Raw genomic sequence first — 13,765 nt, 5'->3', positions numbered from 1 at the left:
TTTTAATTATAATAATTTTTATTATATATATTATTTATATGAGTATAATAGTTATAAATGAGATTCATTAGAAAATTTAATATTAATATAAATGTATTAATTAAAAAAGGATATTACAATAAGAATAATAATTGAAAGCAATTAAATATATAAATTGATTATAATTTATTTTTTAACACGATCTTCTTATAAACACGAAATGTAAGTTTTCTATAGAATTTACACTTTAAGAAATTTCCCTAAATTGTTTATAAATTTTTTAAAAATAAGCTTTTTATACAACAATATTAACTGACCAGTAGTAATATCAAAAATATTAAAATATGCACTGATGTGTTATTTACATCATTACATTCATAGTTATTATAGTTATAAAAGTTAAGCGCTATATATAGTTAACCGCTGAATATTTAAAATAATAAATAGTGTGTAAACAATGTAAATTCTATTGTGGGAAAAAATGAGCTTGAATTAAAATCTGTATCTATATATATAGGAATTTTTAATATTTGCAATCAGTAAATCTCGATAATATAAACATATTGTAATATTGTAGAACAGAAATTTTAGCATTTCAAAAAAATTAAATTGAAAAACAGCTCAAATTCGCTTTGAATAAAAATTTATTTTTGAAGTATTGTGGAATAGCACGTACATACATTTATATATGTATATGTGATTCAATTATTATAAAAAAGCTTCAAATGTTCTTCAAGTTTAAAAACTCCTAAAAATAATAAGGTTCTTTTTTAACCTTTACTAAATTGAATTGAAGAATTAAATTTTAAATTTGGATACTTTAAAAGAATCTTCTATAAGAAAACTTTTTTTTGGTATAACTATGGTCTGAAATGATATCTTGTAAGTCATTGTTACTGTACGTATATCAAACAATAAAGAAAATAATTCCAATGTTGTCAAATATCTCAACTAAGATTTTTAATTTAATTATGCAAAATTAAGCAACAACAATTTGCGCTAGTGCAGTATTGAATTGAGGAACAAACAAACGAAAAAATCACGTAAAACTTAAAATTACTGTACAAAATTAAAAGTAGTAGAATAATTGTAGTAGTAAGAATTAGGCCCCTAATAGGTGTACTGGAACCCTTTACAACATCCGACATACTTCTTTAACCCCAGTAGGTCTGGCTTAAAGAAGTATAGGAGGTATTTTCTCCACTCTCAAGCATTTTTTTTCTCAATTATACTTTAAAAAGTTAAATGTAATTTAGACCAATTATTTGAATTTAAAGTAAGTGGTAATTTAAAGCATACCAGTCGACTATGACGGTTAAATAAGAAAAGTATACACCAAAATTGTCATGCAAAGAAAAATTGCATTTGATGTGAACCAGAAAAAAAAAGTACAGCATTGAATTAAATGTTAAAAATGCATTGAAATTAAAAACTTCATCAAAAAAAAATCTTCATCATTTTATACATACGTTACCTATAAAGTATAAAATTTTGCAAATTTTTGAAAATAATAAAATTTATGAAATTTCATTGTTTTTCTTACATTTTATATACAATGAACTCATAAGTACGCTGATACTGATATGTATAGATCTACGAATACCATATTCGACGGCACGAAATGTTAATATATTATTAGCACACATTTTAAAGTATTATAATTAAGGGAAAAGAGCAATTTCCACTTAAGTATGGAGAGAAAAAAAAAACGAAAATTCCGTAAAAATATTTTGCAAAAAAATAAAAAAAAAACTGAATAATAAATTTCATATGCCGAAATATAAACAAAAAAAAAGAAAACAATAGTAACACCAAAGTATGAATATTCTGCCCTACCCCAATAAGTACGTATAACAAGATGTATAAACCGCATATACCAAAAGTTGAACTATCCAACTTTAAGACCAATCAATTATAATGCAACTCTATAGTATATTATGTATGATTTATTTAAATATGATGCTCTTAACATTTGAACAAAAAATAATGAACACGAATTTAATGGTCAATAAATTTAGTTGGCATTTAGTTGTAAAAGCAATAATTCAAAATGCCAAAAATAAGTGAATCCTTGACCTTGAAATCTTTTAGAAAATCATACCAATCATCAAATGTAATAATCACAATTACAACAATCATTAAAATTTCACATATTCGTCTTATATAACAATTAAAATTTTACTTAATTTGGTTATTTGAATAAATTTGAATTATTTTGAATTTAAAAATTCTAATGTTTTGAATTTTTAATCATTGATTTTTAAAGTAGGTAAAGGATAAATCAAAATAATTTGTCCAATCATTTTAAATGAATAAATCAATCTATAATGCAATTTTTTACAATTTTTTTTTAAGTACATATTTTACATACATATATGTGAAAATTTAATTTATTTTAAAAGCAAAAAAAAAAGACCTTACGACAAACTATACCCACACATACAATAATAACGTATATAGCATTATTCTACAGAAAGGAAAAACTATAGTCATTCACACATTAATAATCATTTTCATCTGTACGTAAAAAAGAAAAAGAATATGAAAAAAAGACCAAAAAAAATCAGAAATGGTACACATTTTTCCTTATTCAGATGAAGTCACGAATTCGAAATTAAATTCATCGTTTTTTATATCTTTATTATAAGATGTGAATCTTTTAAAATTTTAAACGATTTAAAAATAATTTTTTTTTTTGTACTAAAGTATCAAGAAATTCAATATGCATTCATAAAATTACGTTAACATCATAAAATAAGTAAAATCGACTTTAAAATACGCTGTAATATATTTTGCGTTTCATGCACAACGCATAATATTAACACTATATGCAATGGCATTTTATGCTTCGTACACTAACGCATCGTATATTTTAATTGGTACTAAATTTTAAAATGCTTCATACATTCATTACACATATATGTAGGTATTTGCTTCAAAACAAAACTGAATAATTGTTTGTATTGTAAATAATTATGTTAATAAGTATAATAATTAAGTTCAATTATTATAATTGTTTATTAAAAACCTATTTGTATACATACATTACATGTATTGTGTTTGTTAAAGCAAATTCAATGAGAATTTCATTGAGAAAAATGGAATTTATGTACATACAAACATGCAATATGATCTAGATGTTAAGGAGTATACTTTTATTTTTTAGGTATTTATAAAGATGTTCTGTCAATTAATTGACAGTAAATAGATTTATAAAGATTTTGTGCAGTATTAATAAAATTACAAAACATTTCTTATATAATTTTGCACTATGCAAAATTAATATACTCTAATTCTAGATATTTTTGAATTCAAATAATAATTTTAAAGACATTGAAAAGAAATGTAAAATTTTTGCATGTTCAGTCACTTATGTAACAAAATAGAAGATTTTCTTTTTGTTTAGTGTTCTGAAAATATATTTTTTATTACATTAACCATGTACACAATAAAAAATATTTTTAATATGAAATATAAAGCTTATTTATATATTATTAATAATAATCGAAGAATAACTTCAAAGAAGGCTTTAGTACAGTTTGAAAAAAAAAAATTTAAATATTCAACATTATTTTTCTATGCCATTCTTTTGCCCAATTTCACCCATCTGTTCTGCAAATATTTGAGTTATAAAATTATTCAAATTTTTATTATGTATCCGAATCCAATTATCCTAACTTGAATATTTTTTATTTTTAAAACAAAATTAGAACAGTACTGCATACATATACTCGTATATATAAAAGAAAATATGCAATTTTGTGGATCAAACCAGATTATGTAATTTATAAACAAAAATTTCCCCAAATTGAAAATTAAATTATAATATCTACATACTTTTCTAAAATTTTAAAAATATTATGATCTTCTCATAAAATATTTTTAACGTTAAAAAAGACTTAGCCCATATAGTTAATAATAATTAAAATTATAAGACAAAATTTCGTATATCACATTACAAAATATTCCTAGTGACAATAAAGAAGATTTTTTTAAAGGTATACTATGTATGTACGTGCAAAGTGACAACCAAGATTATCATTAAAAGATATTTAAGTAAATAAAAATATAATAATGTTGTGTTTATCTGTAATTTTGTAAAGAAGACTCATGTAATCGCTTTAAGAATGAAACCTTTAAGAGTTGTCAAATTCAATATTTTTTTTTTGTTCAAATTATTTTTTAGATTCAGTACATATACATACTTGTAAAATAAAGATTCCTAACTTCAATTTCAATATATTTTTTTTTTCTTACAAGAAAATCATATTGTAATTTAATAACTACAATTATAATCACAATAAGAATATTATCAATTCCAAATACAAAAAAAAAAACCAAGAAAAAAAATATTTTATTTTTGATTTTCTCATACCGGTCCCCTCAGAATAGCGACACATGTTGCAAAAATCTTATAGATTCATACATACATACACACATTTTATACATATTGTAAATCTCTAAATAATAAATAAATAATGTACATACTTACATATACTATAAACATAAAAATTAAGAAGAAATAAAGTTAAGTCACCTTTATAAGTAAACATATATACTCGTACACTATAACAAAACTTGGCAGCTTTATTAAATACTTTATATTACATTAATAAGATAGTATATTAAAATCCTATCCGTATAGCCAGCATCCATCATCACCATACTAAACATAACCATCACTTTTATCATTTATATTTCATGCTATTATTATTCTTATTACCATTATTATTATTGCTATTTTCATTATTACCTTAAATTTAACCCTCCATCTATCTCATCTTAATTTTTTTTTTATTTTATATTAGTAACTTCATTAGCTTTTTTTTTTGGTTCTTTTTTATACACTGTAAAAAAAAATATAAGTTACAGGTTTTTCTTCAAAAGGCAATAAGAAAGCTACTAAATGAAAAAAATAAAAAAAAAAAACTAAAACAAATCAGAATTAAAAGTAAGAAAAAAGTTAAAGTTTGCAAAAAAAAATAAAAAATAAAAAAAATCATAGAAAATTTTTTAAGTATAAAAACCTTAACGAAGAACAAATGGACAGGCATTCGCGTACTGAACTTATTAGAGTTAACTTCCCCATAGATTTAGAATTCCTTGGATATTAACTCTTTTATTTAATATTTACAAATAAAAATATTTCATTTTTATTATAATTTAAAAAAAAAAATTAATAATTAAATAAAAAAAAACCAAACATATAAATTTCGGAATATTTTTGTTTTAAAGAAATTAAAAAAAAATTTTCAAAATGGTAAGTCGGTTTAGCTTTACATGTGATTTAATAAAAATGTGTTGTTTTATTAAAAATTAAAATAAAAAAAAATTAAATAAAAATTAATAAATTAAAAGGTAAATGTAAATATAATTATTAAAATACAAAAATTATAGTGAAATGCAAAAATTGCATTTAAAACTTGTCAGCTAGTCTAGTGATTATTTAAAAATTCAAAAAATAAATATACTTAAAATACAAACAAATGTATGTATAAATATATAATATAAATAAATTTACATATACTGAAATTTATTAAAAATTTTAAAAATTATTTTAAAAATTTATTTTGATAATATTATTAATAATATTATACACAAAAGAAAAACAAAAAGTGTTAAATATTTTTAACTTGAAGCATTATTCTAATTGAAATAATTTGGTATTAATTAATTTTTTTTAATTACTTAAAAAATTAACATTAAAATTCACAAAGTTTTATTTTTATTTAAAAAAAACAAACAGCATAAATTTATTTATACCTATATATAGAAATAACAATGATATATATAGCACAATTTCCGGAATTATTCCGGAATTCTAAACTTAAAATTTCTTCAAATTCAAAATATTTTAAATTAGCACTTAATTATATCACAAAACAATATTATATTATTGTGGTGACATTAATACTTGTGATAAAATTAAAAGAAAATAAAAGAAAAATTTAAAAAAAAAAATTAGAGATTATTTAATAATTTTCAAAAATTTTATTTCTATTTTTAAATAATTTGTTTAATATTCTATTCATTTTAAATTTAATTAGCTATTCGATAATCATGGTGAATTAATATTTAATTCTATTAATTTATAAAAAAAAATCTAATTTTAAATTTTTCTCTATTGCTGATAAAAGATTTTAAAATTAAATTTTTTGTAAATAATTATAAAATTTACACCATTAAAAATTAATTACGTACATATATTATGCTATGTAAATAATTATATAAAAGTTTTTCTCTGTAATGTCAGTATGAGGTGGCCAGTTACGTTAAAAAATTTCGGTTTGAAATGCATATAGCTGGTCACCAAATTTGATTACTGGTGGCTCGAATTTTGGGTTCAACTTTTTTTATAAAAAAAACTTTTTTATATTGTATTTTCTTAAATATGTAGATAATATTTTGGAAGAGAAAATTTCATTCTAAGAATATAATTCCTCCACAAATGGACACTGTATTGATCTAAAACAAACTTCAGAACACTTATAGAATTATATTATGTATTAATTACATTTATATAAAATAAGTTTATATGAAAACTACGTTTAAGAAAAAAAAAACTTAACCGCACAATTAGATGTCCTTAGCACCACAAAAATACCATATATAACTATATTTATTGCTAATTAAAAATAAAATCTTAACCAATTTGATGCGAATTTTCCATTGATTCAGTTTCATTTGAGCGATATTAAAATAGATATTTCTACACACATACAAATATATTATAAAATAATATATAAAATAATATAAAATATACATATTAAATTTTGATCTTAAAAATATATTCTAATTGACAATGTAATTTATCATTTATACACCCATAAATTACAATGTTACAAAAGGAATTTTTTAAACGGATTATAATATGAATATGTATTTATATTTGCATTGAAATACTATTAAGCTACATCTGCATATTCATATACATACATACATATATTTTCAATCATCACATGTAACCGCAATTAACTTTCAATAAACTAAAATAAATTTTATAAGTAATATTTTAAGTTAATTTCCTTACAATATCACAATAACGTTAAACGCGTATGTCTACACGAGTATGTATATGTACATATATAAAAATATACATTTAAGACTTAAAGTAAATAATGGACAATATATTTGTAAGAGTAATGAATCAACATTACTTTTCGTTTTGCATTTAACAAACTTACAAAAAAAAAACAAAACTTTTCATTTCCTTTACAATAAAACATCATGTAAATGTCATCTAAGTGAGAACCAATACTTAAAATGTTGAAGTTATACAGAGTATTATAGGATCATTTTTGTCTAAAATAATATGTAGTAAGTCTATTATAAGGATTTTTGTTTCTTAGATCAGGGATTGAGTCTTTGATAAAATATTTTGTAAATTAAGAGCTCTAGTTGAAAAAGCGAACACCATAGTATTTCTTCTGTCATTTTTTTTAACTCTTCTATAAGTCAATTTTATATTTGAAATTTTTTTACAAAACTAATTGAATATTTGCAATATTAGTTTCTTGCTTTTATAGGCTTTATTAATACGTGTGTATGTATGTATAATGTTTACCTTTTAAAAACTCGGCATTTCTTTATTTTCATCACAATTTTTGTTTGTTTTTTATGTCTAATTGAAAAAGCTTACAAACTGATGGTAAATTTAATCATACAATTAAGAAAATATGACCAAATTAATCTTACAAATGAAATATTAAATTTATTATACCATATGCATATTACATTTTAATAGCATGTACCAGCATGTAATAAGCATAAGCAGTTGGTGCATACAATGATTTTTCTTACATATGTAGATACATTAATTTTAAAAATATCTATTACACTTTGAAATAAAGAATGAAGTTTTAAAAAAGTTTCAAAGATTTCAAATTTATATTCATATACATACGTTATGGATGTAATTCTTATGTTTGTTTTTCTAATTCATTTTTAATACAAACGCGGCAAGCGATTAACAATAAAAGTGTATTATAATTGAGCATACGCAATATATTAATTTTAATGTATTATGATTTCAAAATTAAAATTTATTATATTTGTGCAAATATATTATATGTAAGTATGTACATATTATATTGATTTAGTTAAAAATAAAAAAATGAATTTCCGCTATAAATTATAATATAATAACTATTGAAATCAAATAAACTATATTTTTATAGGAATGAAATCAGCAATAAAATTATTATCAAGTATTTTAAACGGAATAATAAAGAATTACATTTAAATTTCAATAAAATACTAATAAATTACAGTTAATTACAGTTTTAGAATCCTGAAAAATATAAAATGAGTTTTATGGGACAGTCTAAAAATGGTGGACTACTTTTACATTATATAAAATAAAAACTTTTAATATTTCAACTTAATTTTATATTTTTCAATTTAAAATTCAATCTTAGAACTTACAAGCAATAATTTATTATATATGAATATTATACAAATTGTATCAAATGTTGAAGAAATACAAAATTTTGAATTTCATATTAGAAATGAAGCAATAGTTTTCACAATTAATATTTACTTCACTATTTCACAATAATGTAATCAGCACATAATTTCATTACATATTTATATACATATATGTTTGTACGTACATACACAAACTGCAATATACATAGTGGATAATTCGGTAATCAAATTATAATTGCAATTTATATTTAATATTAAAAATATAGACAGTATAACGCGTAATCATAATTTGTGTAGGTATGTTAATACAAGGTAATTACCAATTATATGCACATAATAGAAATTACATATGAAAATCAAGAATACTATACTGAGCAATGAAAAAAAAAATCCGAGGTCAAATAATAAGTTTCAATTCTTATTAAGAATAATTTTCTATCAATAAATTTCTTAACCAATAATCATGTTCATAAGTAAACAATTACATATTTTATGATCAGCTAGCATCACCTTATCTTTGTTTTATAATATGCTGAAATTTTTGCCTATATGTATATATTTCACCATAATGATTATAAAAATCTAATTGATTAAAATAGACTTTCAGTCATTTTTATTCTTTTATAGTTAATTTTAATTATGTATATATATACCTATGCAAACATATTAATTTTTAAGTTGAAACCTCGTAATATTAAATTTCGTAAAATTTACTTTGTACAAATATACATACATACATATATACTCGTACATAATATGTATACATATTTATATACATACATATTTAAAATTTTTAAGAAACTGAACTTGGCCCGTTTAAAAAAAATGTCATAAAAAAATATTTAAAAAACTTCATAATTTATGTTATTGATAAATTCATACATACTTAATTTTATAATTTATTTTTACATATGTATATACATACGTAGCTTAATTTAAAAACTCTATATTATTATATATTTCAGAAGATATTGACGGCTTTAGCTATGCTAATAGCCATAACACGAGCTGATGTATCACATTTGGATACTGACTTGCGTGAAGATGGCTATCATTATCAACAACCTTCAGTACCATTCCCTTCTGGACCATCGCAATCTGGAATATCATCCCGTTTACCACAACCATCACAAGCACCAGAACGACATCAACCATCATATCCCTCCTCAACTCCCGGAAGAAGTAGCCCATCGTACCCGTCACCAACACCAGGTGGTGGGCATTCGCCATCGTACCCATCATCAACATCTGGAGAAGGCCATTCACCATACCCGTCACCAACATCAGAAGGGCATTCACCATATCCATCGCCAACACCAGGAGGAGGAAGACCTTCCTATCCATCACCAACACCAGGAGGAGGAAGACCTTCCTATCCATCAGCAGCACCGGGAGGAGGAGGACCTTCCTATCCATCCCCAGCACCGGGACAAGGTAGACCATCTTATCCATCACCAACACCATCAGGAGACAGACCCTCTTATTCATCGCCTTCATCCAGAGATGACCAACCATCATATTCCTCACCAGCACCTGGAAGTGGTAGACCATCATTCCCCTCCCAAAGACCTAGTGGAGGAAGGCAATCATTCCCGTCTCCAACTCCAGGAACTAAAAGTCCCGATTTGGATTATTTAACGCCAGAAGATAGTAATGATATAGATGGTGGACATGGCTTCCCTAAACCAGGATCTCAACAAGAACATGGACCAAAAGCTCGACCAGGCACAGGATTTCCACAAGGACAAGGCCCAAAACCAGCTCAGGGACCAGGTCGTCATGGACCTTCATCAAGCCAAGGAGCTCACGGGCAACCAAGACCAGGAACCGGGCCAACGGGCTTCCCACAAACGCCAGGCCCAAGTGCTGGCCCAAGATTAGGTCCAGGGCCAAAACCATCGCAAAGTCCTGGTCTGGAATACCTACCACCAGATAACAGCATTGATAGTGGAGCTGGGTTAGTAATATAAAATTTTTAATTTAAATTTGTGTATGTTGCTTTTCCATGGTCTAGCATACATACTCGTATGTATAAATGTATTTGTTTGAGTTTCTGTTTTAATTAAATTTGAAACTTTTATTACAGATTTAGACCCCAAAGTTGCGGTGGTCCAGGTGGATTCAGTGGTCCAGGATGTGACTCTGAGGAGCCTGAAGGTCCAGATGGTCCAAGCGGTCACGGCGGACCCAGAGGACCAAGTGGCCCAGGTGGTCCCGCAGGACCAAGAGGTCCAAGTCACTCCGGATCAAGAGGGCCAATCGGTTCTGGTGGCCATGCCGGACCAAGAGGACCAAGTGGTCCAAGTGGACCCTCCGGACCAAGAGGACCAAGCGGTCCAAGTGGACCATCCGGACCAAGAGGACCAAGCGGTCCAAGTGGACCTTCCGGACCTAGAGGACCAAGCGGTCCAAGTGGACCTTCCGGTCCAAGAGGACCAAGTAGTCCAAGTGGACCTTCCGGACCAAGAGGACCAAGCGGTCCAACCGGACCCTCTGGACCCAAACAACCCTTTGGTCCAAGAGTATCTGGACCCAGTGGTTCTGGATCATATGGTCAACCACAAGGACCTAGTGGAAATAATGGGGAGCCCGAAGAGCCTTGTGGAGCAAATGATTTTGGAAATATAGGAGCAATAGGTGGTGCAGGCTGCTCATCAGGTCCTCAACCTGGATCACAACCTCGGCCCCAACAATATCCAGGATCACAACAAAGACCTCAACCTCGTCCACAACAAAGACCGCAACCTGGTTCAAATGTAGAAAGAGAATATTTACCACCTGATAACGATATTAGCCAAGATGGAGGTTTCCCTCAGTCAAGACCAAGTCCAACACCAGGAGCAGGCCCTAGACCAGGACCAAGCTCAAGACCAGGACCAAGCTCAAGACCAGGACCAAGTTCAAGACCAGGCCCAAGTGCAAGACCAGGACCTCAACCTCGACCAGAACCATCATCGGCACCACAATATCCATCATCTCCATCATCACCACAATACCCATCTTCCCCCCAATTCCCATCACCAACACCATCTACGGGATTGCGATTCGCTGCGTCATCACCAAGACCTCAATTTCCATCACCAGCACCTGAAAATGAATATCTACCCCCAGGAGATGAACGTCCCGATAGCCAATTTGGAATAAATGCTGGTCCTCAACCAAGACCTAGTCAAAGACCAGGATTTGGACCTCAGCCCAGTTTAGGTCCAAGACCAACATCAGGTTCTCAACCAAGACCAAGTCCTAGACCACAAATAGGGCCACAACAAGGGCCAAGACAAGGTCCTGGCTCTCAAGGATCCGGTCCATTTGGACCCCAGCCCAGTTACGGTAATGAACAAGAACCAGAACCTTCACATACTCTGGATGAAGATGGTTACCGATATAAAGTTCCATCTCAAGAATTTAAATACTAAACTGCAAATTTTAATCTCATCTAGGTGATTATGAAAATTCTTATAACTAGCCATGTATTATATGTTTTAATTTAATATAAATTTTAATTTATAAAAAGCTTTACTGTAAAATATTGCGAAAACCTTTCTTCTATTCTAGAGTTGTATACAAAAAATGTCAACAAAAAATATTAAAAACCAACTTAAAACAAATTAAGCTTTTTTTTAATTTGAATTTTAAATTGAAATATCCTAGAAGCAACTAGTAATAATAGATCTTTAAAAATTTTATGTTTATGCTTACCTACGTTTATGTATTTCTAAAGTACTTAAGTAATAAGTGATTATCCTAGAAAACGGAACGAAAATTAAAGTTTTAAAAGAACTTCATAACCAATATTGTACGTTGTTAATTATTACAAACCTAATAAAAAAAAAACCAAAATTTTGAAATACAGGTATCCCTCGTATAACACGGTTAATTGGTTCCGTGTTATATCGAAACCGTGGTATACGAGGTTTTTAAAAAGATAACAAATTATGTACATAATATTGTTAGGTACAATAAATAACGTAATTACATCAATTCAAGAAAATTTTTTTGTCCGTGTAATATCGAGACCGTGTTATATAAAAACCGTGTTGTATCGAAACCGTGTTAAACGAGACTGTAAAACTAATGTATTTTCCGTGTAATATCGAAAACATGCTCCGTGTTATATCGAGAGGTAAATTTTAGAAAATCTGAAATTTCATAAAAAAATTAATGAAAAACTTATTAACTTTATTTTTTTAATATAAATAAATAATAAATTCAATCATAAGTAATAACGAACAAAAATAAAAATATAAATTCATAATGTATAAATCGTAATGAAACAATTTCATTAGATTAATTTGAATCATCGCTGTCATCAAAAATGACCCGTGACTTAGTATTAATTTTTTTCATATTTGCTTGAAAATCCTCGTCACTAGTTATTTCTTCATCAGATGAAGCAGCTACAAAATCAGATTGCAACTGGGCCAAAACTTCTCTATAAGGACCCAAGCAACTTCTGAGATCTCTTTTAAATTACGACATTTATATCTCGCTTTCTGCTCACACGTTTTGCACCTTGCGAGCAACCAGCGGCCACATTTTGTCTGATTTGACTTTCATTTTTTAAAATAGTTCTAATAGTAGATTCGTTCAAATTTAAGGATTTCGCAATTGTTGCGTTTTTTTCTCCAGACTGTTTACGATTCAAAATTTCTATTTTCGTATCGAGGGAAATAAATTTTCGTTTAAATATTTGTTTCTTGATTTTGCCAGACATTATCTAAATTTAAGGTTAAATAAAATATAGATTAAGTGCGAATTGTGACATTTAAGCTTGAATAATATTACCTTGAATTGAAATTATTATAAATTGTTTTATACAAAGACAAGCACTCTAGAGAAAGTTATTTTATTATTCACTTTGTATGTATACTTTAACAAAACATAAAGGATTAACGTTATTCTATTTATTTAATTTTTTATAAATACCACTTTTAATTATGTAGATAAGAATTAATTAAAATATTTGACATTAATATTTTCCTTTAGTTAGTTGAAACTTGAACGATCTTGCTTTATCAAAGTGAAAAACACAAGTGGCTTGACAGAGAATATAAATTATTCAAGTACATATTACGAAATGTATTTTGTATGTTTAAGTATTTGTTATTATTTTTAGGGGAAATCCCATTTTTGTTGTGTTGAATATCAAAATTTAAAAAAAAATTTCCGTGTAATATCGAAAATCGTGTTAAAAAAGTCGCAAATTTTATACCGTGTAATATCGAAAACGTGTTATACAAGTGCCGTGTTATACGAGGGATACCTGTACATATACGAGTACATACACATATGTGTATTTAGTGAAGTTGTTCAACATAATGAAAATTTCAAAAAAGTAACTGCTTATATAATTTAACTT

General features: G+C 26.7%; 1 protein-coding gene across 1 annotated transcript; it reads left to right on the top strand.

Annotated features, from left to right (window-relative positions):
* Nucleotides 1–5,040: 5,040 nt before the first annotated feature.
* LOC129610462 (collagen alpha-1(I) chain-like) lies at nt 5,041–12,025 on the top strand. Its single transcript, XM_055523063.1, has 3 exons — nt 5,041–5,239; nt 9,372–10,363; nt 10,493–12,025. Exons 1-3 carry the CDS (start codon nt 5,237–5,239, stop codon nt 11,820–11,822), a joined length of 2,325 nt encoding a protein of 774 aa, XP_055379038.1. The 5' UTR covers nt 5,041–5,236; the 3' UTR covers nt 11,823–12,025.
* The last annotated feature ends 1,740 nt before the right edge of the window (nt 12,026–13,765 follow it).

The sequence above is a fragment of the Condylostylus longicornis genome, unplaced genomic scaffold, assembly GCF_029603195.1.
Source record: "Condylostylus longicornis isolate FDR11 unplaced genomic scaffold, ASM2960319v2 ptg000044l, whole genome shotgun sequence".
Taxonomy (NCBI): Eukaryota; Metazoa; Arthropoda; class Insecta; order Diptera; family Dolichopodidae; genus Condylostylus; species Condylostylus longicornis.
This window is presented reverse-complemented; position numbering and strand designations above follow the sequence as displayed.

What these genes read in the sequence shown, in the direction of transcription:
- LOC129610462 (XM_055523063.1), top strand. An exon ending in AGCATTGATAGTGGAGCTGG is followed by an intron (nt 10,364 to 10,492) that starts GTTAGTAATATA and finishes CTTTTATTACAG; the next exon opens with ATTTAGACCCCAAAGTTGCG.